The 23,957-nt window shown below is 40.7% G+C and overlaps 1 protein-coding gene across 4 annotated transcripts in view; it reads right to left on the bottom strand.

Annotated features, from left to right (window-relative positions):
- Positions 1-23,957, bottom strand: part of PIEZO2 (piezo type mechanosensitive ion channel component 2) — a 478,719-nt gene that overhangs the window by 376,465 nt on the left and 78,297 nt on the right. For all 4 annotated transcript variants that reach the window (XM_034943968.3, XM_034943967.3, XM_008959670.5 and 1 more), the window contains exon 2: positions 19,639-19,734. In XM_034943968.3, coding sequence (XP_034799859.2) covers positions 19,639-19,734 — 96 coding nt within the window. The remainder of the gene's footprint in view (positions 1-19,638; positions 19,735-23,957) is intronic.

Raw genomic sequence — 23,957 nt, 5'->3', positions numbered from 1 at the left:
GTTGAATGAGCCGGGGGATAAATAAGTAATCAATCCTCACCTACTGCACAGTCAGCTAACTGGTGATAAATAAGTAATCAATCCTCACCTACCACACAGTCAGCTAACAAGTAATTGTGGAAGTGAGAGAGTGCAAGCGTCCACACAGCTACCTGGCAGGTGCTCCTTTGCGCCGTGGCTCCGCTGGGTGCTCACTCAGGTCTTGCCTCTCTATGAGCCACTTTCTGGGCTCCCTCCATCTCTTGTTCTCCTGAGGGCCTGGCCTCTTTCTAACTCTCAATACAGGATAAAGCAGTTAGGAATTATGTCGACCATTTAGTTCTGCACGGAATGGTCATGCCAAGGAGGCCAAGGCAGGCCAGGACTTGACAGATACAATCTACTGTGCAGTGCTGCGGCAGCCAGGCTATAGAGAAGCCATACAAGAGGGCTGAGGAAGGTGGAAGAGGAAATGTACAGGGGCATCTGTGGGGAGCCAGGGCTCATCTTCAGGAAATTGTGTATTGCTCCAAAACTTGTCTTTGATACACTCTCTCTTACTTTTTCCTGCAAGGCCACTGCTAGCCCACTCATGGGACTCCTTAATATTCTAGTTTATGCAACTCAGAACTACAGTATTAGGTTTTGGTAGCAAAACAAGGACCAGATTTCCGTCTTCACTCATCCTTTCCATGGGGGCATGTGCAGGGCACGGCCTGTCCAGGTACACTCAGGAGCCCCGTTTTCTGCAAGTGCCTCCCTGGGGTCCTCCTTACTCCATGGTACCTCCCACCACTGCTGCCCTTGCTCTCAGAGAATGGAGGCAAACTTGTCAGAGCTGTTGGATGGTCAGCTAAGGTTGTGGATACAGACACAGTGGTGGAGACTGGCAAGTGGATGATTCACTGGGTGAGCATTCAGGAATAGCAGTGGGATAGGGGTGGGGAGCAAGGTTGGAATGGAGTAGGAGTGAGGGAGCCGTGCAGTGCAGCAGAAGCTCCTGCCTATTCCACAAGACGGCCCGGGGGAATTGTCCAAGAACAGGGCAAGGGGCAAGGGGACAGGGACTCCTCTCCTCCCTCCCCATCCCCCAAATTCCACTCTTGGAAATGAGAGCCACATCCACAACAAAGAGGAGGCGAAGCTTGGATAAGGCAGATCCTTTTAGCAGAAAACAGTTCCCAGAACAGACACAGCCATGAGCTTTCAGCCACCAACATTCCAGGCAATAGGGAGAATCGAAGTCTTGGTCCTAAGGAGGAGGGCACAGGGGGAATCTGGGGAGAGCACTACAGCAGCCACCACACTGGGAGTTAGGGCCTTTCTCCACAACAACTAGAGTATGGCTTTGTCAGGTGTCCCTGCATCTTAAAAGAGCAGTTTTCATTCCACAGATGCTATTAGACCCCAGGGAATGGGAATATAATGATGGTGACATTGATGTTTGAGGGTGACATTCCTTTGCACCTAAGTGCAAAGGGACCTGTAAGAGTTAATGGCTGGCCAGGTTGCCAGGAAAGAGGAAAAACAGGCATCTTGAGGACGTGAAATCCACATGCAATCCTGCACACACGCATGCTCAGGTACTCCAGGCCTTCCTCCTGCATGGTCTGCAGCTCTGAAAGTGGTTCCAGGCCAACCCACCCAGTGACACCTGCTAGAGCAGGGTGTAGACAGTCAAGAGCACAGCGGCAGCCACTGCCACCAACAGCATGTGACACCTCTTCAAGCCTGAAAGCCCCTGCTCCTGACTGCCCGAGGAGACTATCAGTGACTTTCCCCAATACCCCTTAAGGGCACAAAATACTGGCAAGCAAAAATGCAGAAAATAAATCTAGGCAAAATTAACTTTTTAAAAAATGGAGAAAGGGAACAGGGAAAGAAGAAAGGACAAAATGGTGACCTATAAGATTGAAAAGACCTGTCTTACAGTTACTCGTGGCTCTGGTGCCAAGCGGACTGCCTGGCCCATTTCAGACACTCAATAATGCTTATTCTGTGACCAAAGGAAATGAATGCATATTTTGTACCAGTATTCTCAGTGTGTTTATTTGACTTCCCTGCTTAATGCTGAGGAAATACTAAAAGGCAGCTTAAAGCACAGTAATTGTCTACTTACATGTTGGAAGGCAAGTGCCCAACATGCATAATCTCTACATTTATCTTCCCTCACTATTAATTTTATAGTAAGATACAGCAGAATGAGGGAAATGCTTATATAGATAACTGAATTATTTATATTAGAAGCTTTCACTCACTGAATCAATTTTTAAAACTGATAGTTTCAGGAATTATTCAGTAGCCTCTGTGTGTTTCTTAATTTCCTTATCTGTAAAACATAAATAATACTATACCTGTCTCATGGGTATGGAAGCATTAAATGAATTACTATGTAGAAAGCTTGGGACAGTTGCCTGGCATATAGCTATACTGTGTTTCCTGTTTATTCTTCTTATAATTAATAATCCACACTTTTTGAAAGTTAAATATAAATTTTCATCTCAAAAGGCTATTTCCTGTGAATCAACTCAAATTCAAATGGGTCTGTTTAGGCAAAATAGCTACAGATGAAGTAAAGCTCAGATGCTCTAATAAATTATTCCATCAGAAATTAGTCTCGTCCAGGCTTTGAAGCAAGTCAGCTTCAAAAAAACTGAAATAAATTGACTCAAAAAATACATAAACAAATCAGCTACAGGTAAACACCTTTAAAGGGAAAATAACCCTAAGAAGTCAAAGGAGGAGCTACGGTTTCCTCCTCTTGAGGGCTTTATCCATCTCTTCAGCACGTATCAGGCCTGATGAGTTCTTGTGAACAGCACTGCCAGCCCCTCAATGTTCTCTCGAGGATCAGTAACAAGCACTCAACATTCGAGGAAGCAGGAATCCGAGAATTCAAGTAACTTGCTGGAGATTATGCAGTGAATAGATGGCAGAGCCGGATTAATATTCTGGTGACCAAGGGTCTGTCTTCTTTACCTTTGTATTCCTAACTGCCTAGTACAAGGCCTGGTAGAGCAGACACCAGGTAATGTTTGTCAAATGAGTAAACGAAAGAATGGTAACTTGAAGAGCTGATCAACAAACTGATACCAACTCAAGTGAACTAACTCAACTGTAATAACAGGGCAGCATTTAAATAAAAGGTGATATGGTTTGGCTGCATCCCCACCCAAATCAAATCTTGAATTCTAGCTGTCATAATTCCCACATGTTGTAGGAGGGACGTGGTGGAAGGTAACTGAATCATGGGAATGGTTTCCCCCGTACTGTTCTCACAGTAGTAAGTCTCACGAGATCTGATGACTTTATAAGACATTTCCCCTTTTGCTTGGCTCTCCTTCTGTCTTGCCTGCCACCATGTAAGACATGCCTTTCGCCTCCCACCATGATTGTGAGGGCTCCCCAGCCACGTGGAACTGTGAGTCCATTAAGCCTCTTTTTCTTTATAAATTACCCAGTTTCAGCTATGTCTTTATCAGCAGCATGAAAACGGAGTAATACAAAAGGTGAAGCCATATTTTAGATAACGCTTATTGTAGCCAAATAAAGCAAAAAGCTTGGGGCTTCTGAAATACTTTCTTTAGTAGTATAATATGACCTAGTGTTTCCTAAACTGAGAATTATATGCTGCCTGAAACTCCCTCTGTCTGACTGAGTGGTGTATGCCCAATATAAGGCAACAATGGAATATGACATCTGTACCATCCCAAAAAAGAACAACTAAAATAACCTAAAAGACTCGCATTAATTTATTTAAAAATTCAAGAAACAGGCATCTAATTTTTTTTAGCATTCCTTTTGGTGGTGAGCTGATATTGATAATAAAACACCTAATAATTCACTCAATTAAATATTTTCCTGTGTTTTGCTTTATTATGACATAATAAAACATAATAATAATAATAAGCCTAATGGTATAAGCACTGTTTTTAACCAAAACCAGATGCAATCAGCTTTAAATGTCTGCTACTATTTCCTTTTTGATGTCTAAACATGTCTTTACAAGTTACAGATCGCACTGCCTCTTCATGCAGGCAAACAGGGCATCGTTTTTCTTTTCTGAGGGGCCATTAGTGATCTGGCAAAGTGTATGCCGGGTCAGAGCCTCAGGATAAGGTGCTTTTGGTGTTTATTTTACACACACACACACACACACACACACACACACATGATTACTTATAGGATTAGGACAACTTCCTTTTAAAGTAGAACTCTTGTTCAGAGCAGAGTAGAATAAAATATGTGTTTCTATCTTCTAAGGACTTTGACAACAGGTTACAAAAGTTAACTTGATCTGCTAAAAATTTCACTCGGTTACAATTGTCACCAAAGCACAGTAAGCCCCTCCCTTCCTACCCCTTTCTAATTCTGCCTCTCCAAATGTTGGAAAAGATCCTTAAAAACTATATATTTTATATATATATACATGTATAATTAATAATAAATTTTGAGTGTAAATGCAAGGAAATATATCTGGGGAATTGCTACTTTGCTCAAGATAACAAAGCAAAATTTACCAGGTTTAAAAAAAAAAAAAAACTCAAATGATATTTCAGAAACCTACCCCTTTCAAAACAAGGAGGAGAAAAATCTTCTCCACAAAAGCACATATTGAAAAAATATTTTGGGGGCAAGGCCTGAAAGGGTTGGCAGTGTGCAGTTCTGTTATTATTCCCGTGGCCATTTTATGGGCCTCAGCAAAACACTGGGGTCATTATCTGTCTTCTGGTTACTCCAGGAGAGCTAGCCATCACAACCCAATGGAAGAGACTTCAGAAAAACCCACACAGGCACCAGAAGTCCTTCCCTTTCATCTGCCACTGGGGGGTTTTGTTCTCATCTATTACAGTGTTGTCCAATCTTAGACTGCATTCAGAACAAAGGCTCTCAGACTGAGGATGAGTTCTTGGATAAGACGACAACTTTGTTCTTAGAAATAATTAACACACTTAGACAGCAACCATCACTTAGGATGTGTGTGTGTGTGTGTGTGTGTGTAACATAAACATTTCATATACGAACTGATTAGATGATGATTCTTCTAAAATAGTCTGGCTGTAGGACGACGGCTAGTGTTGCCCAGGAAGTGTAGTCTTGTGATTTGGAGCATATTTCTTCTCAACTAGCCCCCAATAAATAACTGATTCTCCCAAGAAAGAAGTAGATATGACCTGTCTATCTACTCCAGCCTGCAAGAGCACATATTCACAAAGATAGCTTGTTGGCAGGACTAAACAAGCAAACAGAAACAATTTCCAGCAGAGAGTAAATGTCACACTGTAGCTGGATGCGTGTCCCCTATCTCAGACTGCGGCCACTTTACTGATAATATCAGAACTATCAATTATTGTGAGTAAATGGAAGGATGTTTCTGTAGTTCTTGTTGAAACCAACTGAAAAGGGCTTTGGACTTTGGACAATTTCAGAATCAAAAACTAAAAATTTATGATCTGGTGCATGACTGAAGGAAGCATCTATGCCAGCTTTGTGGGTAGGACCTCCGTGGACACCTGGAAAGGCTTGGTGAAGTGAAGCCACGAAAGAAAAGCAGGAAGTAGACTGACCAAAATGTACCAGGTCTCACTGAGGCAGTTTCAATTTTTTAATAGGAGAAAAGAGCTTTAATTTCAGTGCCTCCTTATGTGGTATTCTTAGTTTAAGTGATTTTTATTCCAGTTAGCTTCATAATTTTTTTTTTCATTTCAGAATGGAGGTTCTGCCTTTGCAATCAATGGTTTTTCTATTCTCTAATACAATGAGTTAGTGTATAGAGGGTACTTAGAATAGTACCTGGCACACAGAAATGTGACATAAAATTCAGTGCTTCAGATAAAGAACCTCTCCAGATTAATCTCTGAGTCTCTGGGCTGTCCCAAATGGATACTGCTTGACTTTAACAGTCAGGATTCTAGGATGAATCCAGTGAGTTAACACTTCCTCAGGATGCTGCCTTCTCACTTGGGTATCTCATTTCATAACATGTGAGATCACATATATTCCTTATGGAAAACTACATAGTTACTCCACGTGTATTCGCCCGGCTGTTCTCATTCAAATAAACCTCAAGCCTCCACATTCATGATAAGGAGTCACCTTTGAACCTTTGTTTTATACTAGTCTTTTTTTTAATTTGACAAGTCTAATTTAATCAGTTTAGAGAAATAACAGCATCACTGGAATAAGTAGGTGGCTTTCTAAGATTGCTCCATTGAAAGAGTTACCACTCAATAAGATATATAAAATCTAATATGTTTGAGAGGTGACTTTAATTAGAGCAGTGTTTTTCTCCACCTTTTTTATCCTCTACAAATCCAAAGATAGTCTTTTATGAAGAACAATCCTTCAATTAATATTTGGTGAAAGAAATAATTGGTCACACTTAATATGATATATTATCTATGTAACATACAGGTATGTGATGATCTATCTGCACCAATGCATATTAAAATATCTCCCTTAAGCATACTCACATTATCTCTCCAGACCCTTGTTCCCAGAGCCTGGTGATGTATCAGCCAACAAGTATTTATTAAGTGACTAGGTTTCCTTCTTTCTTTGCAAATTTGCAGGAGCGTTAGCTCTGTCGTCAAGGGCATGAGTCAGAACAACCCGGTGGCTGAGTGTGGCTCACCCATGCAGCACCTGGGTGTCCTGCAGCTTGCTATGAACCCACATGGAACTCAGTCTTTGTCTGTGACATGAGGATTATTGATCATAGTAACAGCTCCCTTAAACGTGTGTTGTGAAAATTAAATTAATAAATGCATGTAAATAATTTTATGAACTTAGTAGAGAGGGCTATTGGCTCTTTATTGACCAATCAATTAATCTAAGTATTATGTAACTAAAAATTGGACACACCAGCTGTATCTTGGAGTAGTACACCAAAAAACCTTGGAAATTTCATATTTCTTTGCTAATATTTAGAAAGCACTAGTAAGATCCTATAGTAAAGACTGGCTATAGTCACACAAATGAGAATAAGATTTCTAAGTCTAGCTCACTCTGACATTCAAAGGAATAATGCTGTGCTTCAAAATAATAATAATAACAGCCCACTTAAAAATTTATTAGAGACAGGGTTTTGCAACATTGCCTAGACTGGCCTCCTGGGATCAAGGGATCTTCCCACCTTAGCCTCCCAAGCAGCTGGGACTACAGACAGGTGCCACTGTGCTGGGCATGTTAGCCAATATTTACTGAGCACTTATTGTGGCCTTTTTCCATATTGCATCTGTTTCAATCCAAATAAAATACACTCTTCTACCATATTGACCAGTATGTGGCACTCACTATATCATAAGTTATAAAGAACCTGTAATATATCGGGTTAAAAGACTTAATACCTCGGGCTGGGTGCAGTGGCTCATGCCTGTAATCCCAGCACTTGGGAGGCCAAGGCAGGTCAGGAGTTCGAGACCAGCCTGGGCAACGTGGTAAAACCCCATCACTACTAAAAAAAAAAAAATTGTAAAAATTAGCCAGGGGTGGTGGTGCATCCCTGTAATCCCAGCTACTTGGGAGGCTGAGGCGGGAGAATCGCTTGAACCTGGGAGATGGAGGCTGCAGTGAGCCGAGATCACACCACTGCACTCCAGCCTGGGTAACAGAGTGAAACCCCATCTCGAAACAAACAAAAAAACAAAAACCGTAATACATCATTAGTTTGCAATTTTTGGACGACCTGATCTGAAGTTACTTATACAGTAGTTAATAAATTTAATGCAGGACAATCTCAATCCTAATGCAAGGCACAGTTTGTGAAGAGCAAGAAAATGTTCATCTCCTTCCCTACAGTATTACATACTTAAATAAAATGCCCATCCTTGTAAGTGAAAGCATAAAACATTTTTAAGAGTCTTGATTTCTTTAATTACTCATGATCCTGCAATCCTAATTAAATCTAAAAGCCAAATCCCATGGCTTATGATATCCTAAGCTTCTGTCTCCAGAGGACTGCTGCATGCAATAACTATTCTCTGATGTTTGCTATTATGAAGATTGACATAAGCATAGGACTAGAGTTAGTTTCATACGTTCGTCTAAAATCCTAGACACTGGAAATAAAATTCATTCATTCTACAAATATTTACTGAACGAATGCCTGCTATATACATCAGGCAACCTTCGGGCAAAAAAGCATATCCTTGCCATCTTGATGTTTATATACTGGAAGGGAAAGACATTCTACATAAACGTATTAACATAAAACCCTGACTTGGTTTACAGTGAGATGCTCCTAAAAGGCTGAGGAACCAAGGCTTCCTGCCAAACACTCCCTCATTCTCCAGTGAACACTGCGAAAAAGAATATTTATTTTCAACCCATAGCCCCCACCCTGTGGAGATATGAAAGAATCAGTGTTGGGAAAACTGAGAGTTGGATACGGTTGAGAGAATGCCAAGCCCAGGGAGAGGAGCACGGATGAGATGATCCTGGGGTGTGGGGGACTTGCTAGACTGATGAGGCACTCCTGCCTGAGAAACTGGAGGGCAGAAGCACTGGGGACTGCTTAGCATTTCACCGAGGGGCAGCCAGGCACGGTGGCTCATGCCTGTAATCCCAGCACTTTGGGAGGCCGAGGTGGGCAGATCACGAGGTCAGGAGATCAAGACCATCCTGGCTAACACGGTGAAACCCCGTCTCTACTAAAAACACAAAAAATTAGCCGGGCGTGGTGGCAGGCGCCTGTAGTCCCAGCTACTCGGGAGGCTGAGGCAAGAGAATGGCGTGAACCCGGGAGGCAGAGCTTGCAGTGAGCCGAGATCGTGCCACTGCACTCCAGCCTGGGCGAAAGAGCGAGACTCTGTCTCAAAAAAAAAAAAAAAAAAAAAGAATTTCACCAAGGGGCAGGGTCAGGGTCGCCCCACAGAGGAGGTTTGCAGGGAGAATCAAGGGGGGAAATAAAAGAGCTGAGTGGCAGGGTGTGCAACTCCAGCTCTTGCTATGGATTTGTCACACAAATAATTTTGGAAAGGTATAAATACCGAGAAAAATAAAACCTGCTCATAACATGAAAAATAAATGTGGGTATGTCAGCTTTAGTTAAGGGGGTGAGGGAAGAGGTTTTAAGGAGGGACATCTAAGATAAACCTGAATTCTGGGAGGAGACCATCATTCAAAATCTGGGGAAGAGAATTCCAGGCAAAGGGAGCTGTGACAGCACAGAGGTGCCAATTCAAACTAGGGTGAATTCTACAACTAATAACAGTGACTATTTGTGTAGTAATTTTATATTTTGTTTTAAATTATGTCTGCTTATTTGATCCCCACAAAGCCTAATAACCCTGAGGGATTTGGGTCTCCAGTTGCAGTGGGGGAAAACTTGACCAAAACAAGTGACACCCAGGCCCAGGTCAAGTCAGTTGCAGGCTGGGCCTCTGAGCCGCGCTGGGCCTGGGCTGCAGCATCTGGCCGAGTGTGTGCACCCTTCCCCGTTGTGTGCGCCCTTCGCTGGGTGTGATAGCCACTTCTGTGTCAAGGTCCCACCACCTCTATGCTGACTCCTCTGCCCTCGAGCTCCATCAGGGACAAAGGTCCCTGCTTCAAAGACCTTCCGAGATCTGGTTCTCCAGCAATAGATGCTGAGATGGATTCCTGGGGCAGGAGGGTTATGGGGCAATTCCCTTGCAGGGATACCTGGCAGGGAGTGAGGAAATCCAGACCCCACAGAGAGACAGATCAGATTGTCATGCTCTTGCAGTGGGGGCCTCAGCTGCTGGGATGCTCTGGAGCTGCCACAGCCCTTCAGAGACTTTCCAGCTTTGAGGCCTCGGCACCCTGTGCTGAGTGGTCATTGGGTCCAGGCTGCCCCTGGCCGGGGAGGAGAAGTTTGTGTAAAGCAGCTCCCTTCAGCCACCCCCAATTCCCAGGGAGGGATTTTGCTCAGAGTGGTCAAGGAAACACCTCCCAGCTGCTGGGAATGGGAGGCTCAGTCCCAAATCACTCCATAGCATCCACTGCACACAGCTCTTCAGAAGAAATTCTCACAGAGAGAAGAGCCTCGAGAGGAAGTCAGTGTGGATGGAACTAAATTTTTAGAAATCTAGGCTCTTAGAATTCTTGATTTGCTATTTCAGATCTTCAAGTGTGTAATTATCTCAGTAGGTGAGGCCCCAACCAGAAATCAGGAATCACTCTAAGCATTTTGAAAAGAGAACATTAAATAGAGAGGATTGGTTACTGAAGGGGTTGGACCAAAAGGAATGTTGAAGCAACTGGAACATCAACAAGGCAGGAAGGCTGCAGGGACAGGGAGCCAGGCAGGGTCATGAGAAGAGCTCAAGAACGAAGGCCATCCAGGAGCTGCTAGACCTTCAGGAGAAGGTCCAGAAATGGCTCTATGTACAACCAGGCCTTGCCTGGGCCTCTTCACGGTCAGCTGTGTCCATTAGCCTTTCCAGGTGTCCATGGTGGTCCTACCCACAAACCTAGGATAGACGCTTCCTCCAGTCATGCAACAGATCATAAATTCTTAGTTTTTGATTCTGAAATTGTCCAGAGCCCTTTTCAGTTGGTTTCAGCAGGAACAACTATCAGTCCATAAATCCCATCTGTGAGTAACTAGGAATATTCTGTGCATTGAATGAAGACTGAAGGGAGAGGACATTGGATCAATGGCGGGTACTTAACTAATGACTAGCTTGGGATGTTCACAGCGGATGGACACAGCTGACAGTGAAGAGGCCCAGGCAAGATCTGGTTGCACAGAGTGCCATTTCTGGACCTTCTCCTGAGGGTCTAGCGGCTCCTGGATGGCCCTCGTTCTTGAGCTCTGTTCATGCTGCCCCTTTGGCTCCCCCCAGCCTTCCTGCCTTGACAATGTTCCAGTTGCTTCAACATTCCTTTTGGCTTCCTAAATCTTCCATCCCCTTCAGTAACCAATCCTTTCTGTTTAATGTTCTCTTTTTAAAGAGCTTAGAGTGATTCCTGATTGCTAGTTGGGGCCTTACCTACTGAGGTAATTACACACATCAAGATCTGAAACAGCAAATCAAGAATTCTAAAAGCCCAGATTTCTAAAAACAGGAAGTCATTTAGTCAAATCCCTGTCTTTTGATAATTCCCTTCACAACAGTATTGTAAAGTGATTTTCTGGTTCTCTGTTAACTCTTTCTTTGCTGCTTAAAGTTGGAAACAATAGCTTGGATTTGCAGGGAGGTGGATTTCAGGTTGATTCAAGAAAGAACCGTCTGATAATACTATAGACTTCCCAGGGCCGCCCTGGTACCATTAATATCTAAGAAGAAACCAAGTGACCAGTCAACGTGGCTATTGTAGAATATTCCACCACTGGTTGCTGCAATACACTTGATAACTCCTAAAAGCTGTTCCAACTTTAAAAATCCATGATTCTGTAAGTTGCAGCCCTCACTAATCAGACAATACCCACCAGTTAAGTGTACTGAGCCTACAAGCATTTTTAAAAAGAAAATTCTTTCACATTTTGTCATATAACTAACTGCTGATCATCTTCTTTCTTCTATAGCACAGTAGTATATAACACTTTGCAACAAATCATCAGCTTAAACATAGGCATGGGAAAGCATCTAATAATACTCAGATATTCTTTGTCCTGTTGACGGCACTGAGAGCAAAACAGTGGATAGCCCTGGTCTACAGAACAGTGGAGAGACTGGAATTTTATGTTTAAGACTGCCCCAAGACAGCAACATTTGCTGCTCACCAGTATCCGCTGTTCTGCAGCCTCCGCTGCTCTTACCCAGGCAAACAGCGTCTGGAGTGGACCTCCAGCAAACTCCAACACACCTGCAGCTGAGGGTCCTCACTGTTAGAAGGAAAACTAACAAACAGAAAGGACATCCACACCAAAACCCCATCATCAAAGACCAACCACAAAGTTCGGTAATAAACAGCTGGAAATCTGAAAACTCTAAAAATCAGAGCACCTCTCCTCCTCCAAAGGAACGCAGCTCCTCACCAGCAATGGAACAAAGCTGGACGGAGAATGATTTTGACAAGTTGAGAGAAGACTTCAGATGATCAAACTACTCCGAGCTAAAGGAGGAAGTTCGAAAACATGGCAAAGAAGTTAAAAACCTTGAAAAAAAATTAGACGAAAGGCTAACTAGAATAACCAGTGCAGAGAGGTCCTTAAAGGACCTGATGGAGCTGAAAACCAAGGCAGGAGAACTACGTGATGAATGCACAAGCTTCAGTAGCCGATTTGATCAACTGGAAGAAAGGGTATCAGTGATGGAAGATGAAATGAATGAAATGAAGCAAAAAGAGAAGTTTAGAGAAAAAAGAATAAAAAGAAACGAACAGAACCTCCAAGAAATATGGGACTATGTCTGACTGGTGTACCTGATAGTGACAGGGAGAATGGAACCAAGCTGGAAAACACTCTGCAGGATATTATACAGAAGAACTTCCCCAATCTAGCAAGGCAGGCCAACATTCACATTCAGGAAATACAGAGAATGCCACAAAGATACTTCTCGAGAAGAGCAACTCCAAGACACATCATTGTCAGATTCACCAAAGTTGAAATGAAGGAAAAAATGTTAAGGGCAGCCAGAGAGAAAGGTTGGGTTACCCACAAAGGGAAGCCCACCAGACTAACAGCTGATTTCTCGGCAGAAACTCTACAAGCCAGAAGAGAGTGGGGGCCAACATTCAACATTCTTAAAGAAAAGAATTTTCAACCCAGAATTTCATATCCAGCCAAACTAAGCTTCATAAGTGAAGGAGAAATAAAATACTTTACAGACAAGCAAATGCTGAGAGATTTCATCACCACCAGGCCTACCCTACAAGAGCTCCTGAAGGAAGCACTAAACATGGAAAGGAACAACCAGTACCAGCCACTGCAAAAACATGCCAAACTGTAAAGGCCATCGATGCTAGAAAGAAACTGCATCAACTAACAAGCAAAATAACCAGCTAACATCATAATGACAGGATCAAATTCACACATAACAATATTAACCTTAAATGCAAATGGGCTAAATGCTCCAATTAAAAGACACAGATTGGCAAATTGGATAAAGAGTCAAGACCCAGCAGTGTGCTGTATTCAGGAAACCCATCTCATGTGCAGAGACACACATAGGCTCAAAATAAAGGGATGGAGGAAGATCTATCATGCAAATGGAAAACAAAAAAAGGCAGAGGTTGCAATCCTAGTCTCTGATAAAACAGACTTTAAACCAACAAAGATCAAAAGAGACAAAGAAGGCCATTACATAATGGTAAAGGGATCAATTCAACAAGAAGAGCTAACTACCCTAAATATATATGCACCCAATACAGGAGCACCCAGATTCATAAAGCAAGTCCTTAGAGACCTACAAAGAGACTTAGACTGTCACACAATAATAATGGGAGACTTTAACACCCCACTGTCAACATTAGACAGATCAATGAGACAGAAAGTTAACAAGGATATCCAGGAATTGAGCTCAGCTCTGCACCAAGTGGACCTAATAGACATCTACAGAACTCTCCACCCCAAATCAACAGAATATACATTCTTCTCAGCACCACACCACACTTATTCCAAAATTGACCACATAGTTGGAAGTAAAGCACTCCTCAGCAAATGTAAAAGAACAGAAATTATAAGAAACTGTCTCTCAGACCACAGTGCAATCAAACTAGAACTCAGGATTAAGAAACTCATTCAAAACCACTCAACTACATGGAAACTGAACAACCTGCTCCTGAATGACTACTGGGTACATAATGAAATGAGGGCAGAAATAAAGATGTTCTTTGAAACCAATGAGAACAAAGACACAACATACCAGAATCTCTGGGACACATTCAAAGCAGTGTGTAGAGGGAAATGTATAGCACTAAATGCCCACAAGAGAAAGCAGGAAAGTTCTAAAATTGACACCCTAACATCACAATTAAAAGAACAAGAGAAGCAAGAGCAAACACATTCAAAAGCTAGCAGAAGGCAAGAAATAACTAAGATCAGAGCAGAACTGAAGGAGATAGAGACCAAAAAACCCTTCAAAAAATCAATGAATCCAGGAGCTGGTTTTTTGAAAAGATCAACAAAATTGATAGACTGCTAGCAAGACTAATAAAGAAGAAAAGAGAGAAGAATCAAATAGACGCAATAAAAAATGACAAAGGGGATATCACCACCGATCCCACAGAAATACAAACTACCATCAGAGAATACTATAAACACCTCTATGCAAATAAACTAGAAAATCTAGAAGAAAAGGATAAATTCCTTGACACATACACCCTCCCAAGACTAAACCAGGAAGAAGTTGAATCTCTGAATAGACCAATAACAGGCTCTGAAATTGAGGCAATAATTAATAGCTTACCAACCAGAAAAAGTCCAGGACCAGATGGATTCACAGCCGAATTCTACCAGAGGTACAAGGAGGAGCTGGTACCATTCCTTCTGAAACTATTCCAATCAAAAAAGAGGGAATCCTCCCTAACTCATTTTATGAGGCCAGCATCATCCTGATACTAAAGCCTGGCAGAGACACAACAAAACAAGAGAATTTTAGACCAATATCCCTGATGAATATCGATGCAAAAGTCCTCAATAAAATACTAGCAAACCTAATCCAGCAGCACATAAAAAGCTTATCCACCATGATCAAGTGGGCTTCATCCCTGGGATGCAAGGCTGGTTCAACATATGAAAATCAATAAACGTAATCCAGCATATAAACAGAACCAATGACAAAAACCGTATGATTATCTCAATAGATGCAGAAAAGGCCTTTGACAAAATTCAACAACCCTTCATGCTAAAAACTCTCAATAAATTAGGTATTGATGGGACGTATCTCAAAATAATAAGAGCTATCTATGACAAACCCACAGCCAATATCATACTGAATGGGCAAAAACTGGAAGCATTCCCTTTGAAAACTGGCACAACACAGGGATGCCCTCTCTCACCACTCCTATTCAACATAGTGTTGGAAGTTCTGGCCAGGGCAATCAGGCAGGAGAAGGAAATAAAGGGTATTCAATTAGGAAAAGAGGAAGTCAAATTGTCCCTGTTTGCAGATGACATGATTGTATATCTAGAAAACCCCATCGTCTCAGCCCACAATCTCCTTAAGCTGATAGGCAACTTCAGCAAAGTCTCAGGATACAAAATCAATGTGCAAAAATCACAAGCATTCTTATACACAAATAACAGACAAACAGAGAGCCAAATCATGAGTGAACTCCCGTTCACAATTGCTTCAAAGAGAATAAAATACCTAGGAATCCAACTTACAAGGGACGTGAAGGACCTCTTCAAGGAGAACTACAAACCACTGCCCAATGAAATAAAAGAGGATACAAACAAATGGAAGAACATTCCATGCTCATGGGTAGGAAGAATCAATATCGTGAAAATGGCCATACTGCCCAAGGTAATTTATAGATTCAATGCCATCCCCATCAAGCTACCAATGACTTTCTTCACAGAATTGGAAAAAACTACTTTAAAGTTCATATGGAACCAAAAAAGAGCCCGCATTGCTAAGTCAATCCTGAGCCAAAAGAACAAAGCTGGAGGCATCATGCTACCTGACTTCAAACTATACTACAAGGCTACAGTAACCAAAACAGCATGGTACTGGTACCCAAACAGAGATATAGACCAATGGAACAGAACAGAGCCCTCAGAAATAATGCCGCATATCTACAACCATCTGATCTTTGACAAACCTGACAAAAACAAGAAATGGGGAAAGGATTCTCTATTTAATAAATGGTGCTGGGAAAACTGGCTAGCCATATGTAGAAAGCTGAAACTGGATCCCTTCCTTACACCTTATACAAAAATCAATTCAAGATGGATTAAAGACTTAAATGTTAGACCTAAAACCATAAAAACTCTAGAAGAAAACCTAGGCAATACCATTCAGGACATAGGCATGGGCAAGGACTTCATGTCTAAAACACCAAAAGCAATGGCAACAAAAGCCAAAATTGACAAATGGGATCTAATTTAACTAAAGAGCCTCTGCACAGCAAAAGAAACTACCATCAGAGTGAACATGCAACCTACAGAATGGGAGAAAATTTTTGCAATCTACTCATCTGACAAAGGGCTAATATCCAGAATCTACAATGAACCCAAACAAATTTACAAGAAAAAAACAAACAACCCCATCAAAAAGTGGGTGAAGGATATGAAGAGACACTTCTCAAAAGAGGACATTTATGCAGCCAAAAGACACATGAAAAAATGCTCATCATCACTGGCCATCAGAGAAATGCAAATCAAAACCACAATGAGATACCATCTTACACCAGTTAGAATGGCCATCATTAACAAGTCAGGAAACAACAGGTGCTGGAGAGGATGTGGAGAAATAGGAACACTTTTACACTGTTGGTGGGACTGTAAACTAGTTCAACCATTGTGGAAGTCAGTGTGGCAATTCCTCAGGGATCTAGAACTAGAAATACCATTTGACACAGCAATCGCATTACTGGGTATATACCCAAAGGATTATAAATCATGCTGCTATAAAGACACATGCACATGTATGTTTACTGCGGCATTATTCACAATAGCAAAGACTTGGAACCAAACCAAATGTCCAACAATGATAGACTGGATTAAGAAAATGTGGCACATATATGCCATGGAATACTATGCAGTATTATATTATATGCAGCATATTATAAAAAAGGATGAGTTCATGTCCTTTGTAGGGACATGGATGAAGCTGGAAACCATCATTCTCAGCAAACTATCACAAAGACAAAAAAACAAACACCACATGTCCTCACTCATAGGTGGGAATTGAACAATGAGAACACATGGACATAGGAAGGGGAACATCACACACCGGGGCCTGTTGTGGGGTGGGGGAAGCGGGGAGGGATAGCATTAGGAGATATACCTAATGTTAAATGATGAGTTAATGGGTGCAGCACACCAACATGGCACATGTATACATATGTAACTAACCTGCACGTTGTGCACATGTACCCTAAAACTGAAAGTATAATAATAAAAAAAAGACTGCCCCAAGAATGACATCAAAGTTCCACCTTCTAAGTTATGAGACTAATATTCTCCACATCCTGGTCACCTACCTCTATGGATATACACATTGGAAAAATAGTCACACAAGAAAAAAACCTCATCAGACCAAATGGTGGGCAGAGGGCCACGGAGCCATGCATACATGTATGAATCCCACTTCCAGTTCAGGTGGGGTCTGCATTAGCACACCCTGCCAGCAATACATGGTGGCCTAACAGGCTCCTAAGGCTGATTCAAACTTACTGTTTCAGGTGCAGGCTGCCTGGGAGCAGGGAGTGCAGGACTTGCTGACAGTCCCTTCGGTTTGCCAGTGTACTTTCATACAATTCACAGAATGTGTATTAACACACATTGGAAAGTCTGAGTATGCTTGAACCTGAGTTTTCCCTAGAAAGCCATGCTGCATTCACTCTTCCAGATCCATCATGCACCACACAGGACCTTGCACCACAAGTAATGTCTAACCGGGGTGTCTAACTTTTGACTTCCCTGGCCACATTGGAAGAAGAAGAATTGTCTTGGGCCACACATAACACTAACACTAATGATATCTGATGAGAAAAAAAAAAAAAAGTCCTCGCATAAATCTCATATTGTTTTAAGAAACTTCGGAAATTTGTGTTGGGCCACATTCAAAACTGTCCTGGGTCCCAGGTTGGACAAGCTTGGTCTAATACAAGATGCCTCAAAACACAGATTTTAGAAACGCATGTGTTCTGCCTACATGTTCAGAAAAAAATGTGATATCCTTGCTTGGAGCCCCTCTGCAACTATATAAACAAACACATAAATGAGGTTATGTTGAATATTAGTCATGGTTCTTGGTGCTAAATGGAGAAAGAGGAAAATAAGTCATCTGAATGCTGCTTTCAGTTGCTCACTGGAAGGATGTGTGTGGATTTTCCTTTCCAACTCCTTCTTCCCTCCTCTTTTACCACGAGCAGTGCCAGCAGAAGCCTGTGCACCTGTTTGTGCTCTGTTTGTGCACTGACCTTGTAACATTTTGTTAGTTCATGATATTTCTTTACACAGAGAGGATTAAGTTTTTTCCTTTTGATTTTATGTTTCACCTATGATGTCCCTGATAGTGTCAGTCCCTGGCACATCTGAGTATGAACTGATGTCCATAAACCATCAACTGTTTGGCACGTCTGACATTGCTGCATATTCAGGGCTGGTTAGTTTGGGAAAAAGAAAAAGTCAGGGGTTGTCACAGAAGTATGTAGGGGGAAATCCCAGTTACTTGATTTCCAAATAAAACAATAAAGGGCCACACTGATGTAAAAGTGATAGGTAACTTAATTGGATATATAAAGGTAGTCATTTTTAAAGCACTTTATTGTGAATGCACACACAACCTTCTTTCTTTGGTAAAGGAGCTCCACACCGTAGAATAGTAGTTGCCTGTATGCTATAATCTTGTTTCTCAGGCCGGAAACTATTCTGTTTATGCTAATTCCTTTAGGAATGAGGCTGTGGTGGGTGGGGTCTCATTAACAATGTATTTTTAGTTTTATAAGGATTTGCATAAACTCACATTTCTCTACCCTTTATATGCATTGTGTATTAAGGATTTAGGTGACTTAGAATTACTGTTATTTAGAGACAGGAAAATCAACATGCCATCTGCAGTCATAACTACTATGATGAATGATCATAACATGCCTTATGAAGTTTATAGGGAATGAGGGAGAATGGGAAAGACAGAGTCATTATTTGTTGTTCTGTGTACACCGTGGTCTTTACTTCTTTTTCTAAAGAGTTGATCACTAACAAGGAAATCACCAATGACCTTTCCCACACCACTCCATAGATGGGGTCAAACAACTTCCTTTTCCTTTCATGTAAACATACGGCCATTGCACTCACCTACGACATTTGGCACAGGCCGTACTTCTCATAACGGTAGAGTTTTGAAAAAAAGACAATTTACTAAATTAACTCAGTGTGGTTTAATTTTAATACTTGTGACAGAACTTCAAGTTGAAAAATTCACAAACCAGAGCACGTTTCCTAATTAGAGCCTCAGAAATTATAGTCACCACTTTATATTCCATGCCTTCAGGTTCTTATAGGGTAACCAGAATGGGAGCTGAAGTGTTGCAGAAACACACTTGAGGAGCTACATCTTCAAATCAAATTATTCTCTTTCATTATGTTATTGAGACATATTTAAGAAACCTTAACTAATGTATGAAGTTATGACTGGGACAAATCTTCCTACCCCATTCTCCCGTAAATGGCTCATAAATGTCAAATGCTGCTCGGCCTCTTCCAGTTGCCACCACACTCTCCCCACAACCCAAAAAACAAATGCATGTACCAATGTTGTCATGCCATTTGTCTTATTTTATTGACAATACTTTGAGTTAGTAGTGTTAACTAGCCAAAACATTCCAGTGATACTGCCATGCTTACTATGAAGCCCTAATAGGGAATTTGTTAACTGTGTAAGTGACAAACATGCATCACAAACAACTTCTATACAGCTCTACTTAGTGTAGTTCTTAAAACGTTTGACACCCACTCCATGCCATACTAGCCCTGCTGCATAGATAACATCTCTGCCATTAGATAAAGGCCATCCCAAGGAGCCCAGCAAAATACATTCAGACTGTATAACTCTGTGGTATACAATAACAAAATTCTCTTACCTTGCATCGTCGTTTTTGTTGGTTCTGAGAACAGAGGAATGAGCAAGAGGTAGATAAGGTAGACAAAGGAGAGCCCATTGTATCGGAATGCACATGCTGTGGGTGGGAAGAGAGAAGAGAGTGAGAAGATCATTAACAAAGGCAGGTTGACAAAACCAGGGGTGCATAACAAAAGATGGTCTCAGATGTCACTGGATCAAACAGTGTCACTTCCTGAATAGATATGTCAATTAAACAGTAATAAATTAGGTATTTATTCTATGTTCATCACTGTGTTGAGCATGACGAGAAACAGATAATTAAAATACATCATCACTGGTCTTGAAATCTAACCAAGAAATCTGAAGGTAAAAGACAAAACTATTGAAAATAATAATAGCTACAATAATTTAAGGGATACATAGTACAAAAAGATGTAAATTGTGACACCAAACACATAAAATGTTATTGGGGGTGGACTATAAAAGTGCAGACTTTTTGTTTTTTTGTTTGTGACTGAGTTTTGCCCTGTTGCCTAGGCTGGAGTGCAATGGCATGATCTCGGCTCACTGCAACCTCTGCCTCCTGGGTTCAAGTGATTCTCCTGTCTCAGCCTCCCAAGTAGCTGGGATTACAGGTGCACCCCACCACGCCTGGCTAATTTTTATATTTTTAGTAGAGACGGGGTTTCGCCATGTTGGCCAGGCTGGTCTTGAACTCTTGACCTCAGGTAATCTGCCCACCTCAGCCTCCCAAAGTGATGGGATTACAGGCGTGAGCCACCGCATCTGGCCTAGTGCAGACTTTTTATATATGATTAAAGTTAAGTTGCTATCAGTTTAAAATACTCTGTGATACTATAAAATGCTTTATGTAAGCCTCATGGTCACCACAAAGCAAAAACCTATAGTAGATACAAAGTAGACAAAAAGTACAAAATCGAAGCACACCACTAGAGAAAATCACCAAATCACAAAGGAAGACAGCAAGAGAGAAAGAAATGAAAAAACTGAAGTACAAAACAATCAGAAAATAACAAACAAAATGACAGTAGTAAGTCCTTAGCTACCAATGATTACCTTAATACAATGTATACTATTAGGTGATGGTTATACTAAAAGCCCAGACTTCACTACTAGGCAATATATCTATGTAATAAAACTGCACTTGTACACCCTAAATATATAAAAATAAAAAAGAACATTTTTTTCCTCCATTAGGCCCTATTAGGCCAATGGAGAAATCTAGCAATAAAAGGCAAATGTAAGCATACTTTCTTTAAGAAAAAAAAAATTATCTTGAATGTAAATGGATTAAATTCTCCAATCAAAAGACATAGCTTGGATGAAAGAATCTTTTAAAGACCCAAGTATATGCTGCCTGCAAGAAACTCACTTCACATTTAAGAATACACAGAGACTGAAGGTGAAAGGATGGAAAAAGATATTCTATGCAAATCAAAACCAAAGGACAGCAGGGATAGCTAGACTTATATCAGATAAAATAGACTTTAAGTTAAGAACTGTAAAATGAGACAAAGAAATAGAGGGATCAATTGTAATGGTTGTAAATATATATGCACCCAAGAATGGAACATCTACATATATAAAGCAAATATCAACGGATATAAATGAAGAGATAGACTATAATGTAATAATAGCAGGGACCTCAATATCCATTTTTACAAATGGACAGATTATCCAGACAGAAAATTAATAAGAAAACATCAGACTTAAACTACATTTTTGACCAAATGAATCTAACAGACACATACAGAACATTCTATCCAACAGCAGCAGAATACACATTCTTTTTTTGTTTGTTTGTTTGTTTTGAGATGGAGTCTTGCTCTGTCCCCCAGGCTGCAGTGCAGTGGCATGATCTCAGCTCACTGCAAGCTCCGCCTCCCAGGTTCACGCCATTTTCCTGCCTCAGCCTCCCGAGTAACTGGGACTGCAGGCATCCGCCACACGCCCAGCTAATTTTTCATATTTTTAGTGGAGATGGGGTTTCACTGTGTTAGCCAGGATGGTCTCAGTCTCCTGATCTCGTGATCCACCTGCCTTGGCCACCCAAAGTGCTGGGATTACAGGTGTGAGCCACCGCACCCGGCAGAATACACGTTCTTCTTAAGCACACATGGAGGATTCTCAGAATAGAGCATAAGTTAGGTCACAAAATAAGTCTCAACAATTTTAAGAAAACTGAAATCATATCAAGTGTCTTTTCCAACCACAATGGTACAAAACTAGAAATCAAAAACAGGAGGAATTTCAGAAAATTTGCAAATACACAGAAATTAAACAACACGCTCCTAAACAGTCAATGAGTCAAAGAAGAAAGTAAGAAAGTAAAAGGGAGATTAGAAAATACCTTGGGATTAGCAAAATTGGACACACAAGATACCAAAACTTATGGAATCCAGCAAAAGCAGTTCTAAGAGAGAAGCTTATAGCAATAAATGCTTACATAAAAAAAAAGAAAGATCTCAAACAACCTAGCATTACACCTCAAGGAACAAGAAAAAGAAAAGCTAACCAAGCCCAAAGTTGGTAGAAGGAAAGAAATAATAAAGATCAGAGCAGAAACAAATGAAACAGACAATAGAAAACCAATAGAAAAGGCCAACAAAACTATGAGTTGGTTTTTTGAAAAGAAATAGAATCCACAAACCTTAGACTCAGAAGAAGACAGAAGATGCAAAAAATTAAGATTAGAAATGAAAGAGGAGACATTACCACTGATTTCACATGAGTATAAAGGATTATAAGAGATTTCTATGAGCAATTATACATCAATAAACTGGATAACCTAGAGGAAATGAATAAATTCCTAGCAATATACAACCTACCATGATGGAATCATGAAGAAATAAAAAATCTGAGCAGACTAGTAAAAAGTAAGGAGATTGGAATCAGTGATAAAAAGTCTCCCCTCAAAAATAAATGAATAAATAAATAAAAGCCCAGGACCTCATGAATTCTACCAAACATTTAAGGAGAAATAATATCAATTCTTCTCAAATTCTTCCAAGAAAATTAAAGAAGAGGGAATACTTGCAAAGTCATCCTATGTGGTCATCACTACCCTGATACCAAAACCAGACAAGGATAATACAAGGAAAGAAAATTACAGGCCAATGTCCTTGATGAACACAGATGCACAAGTACTCAACAAAATGCAAGCAAACCCCACTCGGCAATGCATTAAAAGGCTCCTTCATCATGATCAAGTGGGCTTTATCCCAGGGATGCAAGAATGGTTCAACATACCTATAGCTGTCAATGTGATACACCACATGAACAGAATGAAGAACAAAAGCCATATATCTTCTCAAAAGATGCAGAAAAACTATCTGACAAAATTCAACACCCTTCATGGTAAAAATTCTCAACAAATTACATATAGAAGAAATGGACTTCAGCACAATAAAGGCCATATGTAACACACACACAGCTAATATCACACTCAACAATGACAATTTAAAGCTTTTCTTTTAAGACCAGAATCAAGACAAGGATGCCTACTCTTGACACTTCCATTCAATGTGGTACGGGAAGTCCTAGACCAAGGAATTAGGCAAGAAAAAGAAATCAATACATCAAAATTGGAAAGGAAGAGGCAAAGCAAATTTGTGTTTGCAGATGACATGATCTTATATTAAGAAAACCCTAAAGATTCAACCAAAAAATTGTTAGAACTAATTAATTCAGTAAAGTTTCAAAATACAAAATCAACACAAGAAAATCAGTAGTATTTGCTATACGCTAACAATGAACTATCTGAAAAAGAAATTTTAAAAATCCCATTCACAATAGCTACAAATAATACTTAGAAATAAATCTAACCAAGGAGGTGAAAGACCTATAAATGGAAGAATATAAAACATTGATAATAGAAATTGAAGAAGACACAAATACAGTCATGGACCTCTCAGCATCAGCAATATGCTCTGAGAAATGCATTGTTAGGTAGTTTTGTCCTTGTGGGAACTGTGTGCTTACATAAACAGAGATGGTATGCCCTACTGCACACCTAGACAATATGGTGTAGCCTACTGCTCCTAGGCCAAAAACCTATGCAGCATATGTTACTGTGCTGAATACTATAGACAACTGTAATACAATGGTAAGGATTTATGTATCTAAACATCTAAATACAGAAAAAGTACAGTAAAAATACGGCACTATAATCTTAGGGGACCAACCCCACAGACTGTCAACATTCCTGCTTGGTGACTATCAAGGGGCATGGAGATCAAGCCCTGAACAGAGATGTTTGTTGAAATAAATAATAAGAAAAAATGAACTCTCTGAAGGAAAGAACACTAAAGAGAGGCA

The sequence above is a fragment of the Pan paniscus genome, chromosome 17 (genome assembly GCF_029289425.2).
Source record: "Pan paniscus chromosome 17, NHGRI_mPanPan1-v2.0_pri, whole genome shotgun sequence".
NCBI lineage: Eukaryota > Metazoa > Chordata > Mammalia > Primates > Hominidae > Pan > Pan paniscus.
This window is presented reverse-complemented; position numbering and strand designations above follow the sequence as displayed.